This window comes from Physeter macrocephalus, chromosome 7, assembly GCF_002837175.3.
Source record: "Physeter macrocephalus isolate SW-GA chromosome 7, ASM283717v5, whole genome shotgun sequence".
Lineage (NCBI taxonomy): Eukaryota > Metazoa > Chordata > Mammalia > Artiodactyla > Physeteridae > Physeter > Physeter macrocephalus.
Window position 1 is genome coordinate 48,655,102 of NC_041220.1, and position 1,744 is coordinate 48,656,845.

Genomic DNA, 1,744 nt, shown 5'->3' on the forward strand with positions numbered 1-1,744 from the left:
GACCCCTCCTCTGCCTTCCCCTCCCCTGCCTTCCCCTCCCCCTCCCCCCATGCGTCCTTTCCTGCCCCTCCCCCCTCCTCCTACCTGCTCCGTTCTTCCTCCTCTTACCCGCCCCTCCTTCACCCCACCCTGTCGCGTGTCCGACCCGAGGGCGCTCTCCGTGTCGCGCGGACGCTGGAGCGCAGGGACCCGACCGCCGGCCGCGGAGGGAGGATGGCGCTCGAGGCACTGCGCTTGGGGCTGTTGCTCCTGGTCTGCTGGGACTCGGCAGGTAACGCTCACCTGTGGGCCTGCTCCGCGGAGGACCGACCGAGGAGTTACCGAGAGGGGGTCTCGCTGGCGACTGCCCCTGCCCCTTGGCGCCCCTCCCCGCACCCGTTACTGGCGGTTCCACGCCCGCCCAGCGGTTGTCTAGGGACACGAACTTGGGGGTGTGAGGGGCTGGCGTTGTGAAGCCAGCAACCCTCTGTAGTTCTTGCTTGGGCTTCGTTCCCAGCATCTTCTTAGTGACCCTGCTGTCTGCTCTTTCTCCCTTAAAGCAGATTTCCTGGAGCCCAAGATCGGGAGTTGGGTTTTTATGTACCAGGGGCCCTACGGAACCTCAGCAGGAGGTGTACAGGAATCAGGAATTGTGAATGCCAAGTGCGCCGGGCACTCGGGGGCTCAGGGGCTCATGAGAAAGGGGCCTTAGTCCAGCCAGACTTGATGCCCATTTAAAATGGAGCTAAAGTGGTAACACCTAATGTCAAATGTTGCATTTATTACCTTGAGCCACAGAGGAAAAGAACATCGTGAATTATTGAGTTTCTTCTCTAAATTTATTCGGTAGCTCCAAAGTTTCCCAAGCAATCCTATTAGCGTGGTCAGTTACGGAACCGGTACCAAATGTTCTCTGTGTGCCTGCTAGGAGAAGTGCCGGAACACAACTGAACATACTTCTTAGGGGGGTTCAAAGAAGCTAGGCATCGGAGGGAAAGGGAGACACGTGGCCCGTATAAATCACAAGCTGAATTTTTAAACGCCCTTATGAACAAGAATTGACCTTAATTAACCCCTGCTTTAAAGTGTCTTTTTCCTTCTTGCAGCCTCTTTGAACGCTCAGTTTGCTCACCCTTCAGAATACAGAACAGTAAGTAGGAAACCACTTGTATTGTTTCTACTGATACAGAGAAGCCCTCAACAGTTTGGGTTGGGGGCTGGTTTTCAGGTCTGACCTGCCACTTTCGAAACAGTGGACTGCTTCTTTAGAAACCAGATTCTCAGGCAGGCTTTTTGATACAGATCACAATGTAAAATTTGGTTGACAATAGCTCAGGCCTTTGTTTCCCTAATAGTTACACCTTGTACTAGACATTTTATGTATATTATCAAATTAAATTCTGTGTAAGCAAGCGAAGGTCAACCAAATGAGAAGAAGCAAAAGCTAGTTATTCAGAGCTTGTTGAAGCAAGTGAATCAGGCATATCACCTGCATTTTGGCAGAGACTCAAAGGCAGAGGAGTGGGAGAGCTTTAAAGTGGGAAAAAGGGAAGGCATCAGGTGTGCCTTGATCAAGGCTGTTGGCATGGAGAGGCTGTAAGTGGGTAACGAAAGGCAGGAATCCTATGTGATTGGTTAGGAGGGCATATTGGCTTTCTCTGATTGGTGCTAAGTTGGAAGCAGGAACAAAAATTTAGGGAAACTATCAGTTATTAATCAAGTCCTGGCCATTTTGGTCAATTTTTTTTTTTTTTTTTTTTTTTTT

The 1,744-nt window shown here is 50.8% G+C and overlaps 1 protein-coding gene across 1 annotated transcript in view; it reads left to right on the forward strand.

Annotated features, from left to right (window-relative positions):
• The first annotated feature begins 189 nt into the window (after positions 1–189).
• SPINK2 (serine peptidase inhibitor Kazal type 2) overlaps positions 190–1,744 on the forward strand; it is a 7,223-nt gene continuing 5,668 nt past the window's right edge. The window contains exons 1-2 of the mRNA XM_024131931.1: positions 190–271; positions 1,086–1,129. Of these exons, the coding sequence (XP_023987699.1) occupies positions 214–271; positions 1,086–1,129 (102 nt within the window). The 5' untranslated portion in view covers positions 190–213. The remainder of the gene's footprint in view (positions 272–1,085; positions 1,130–1,744) is intronic.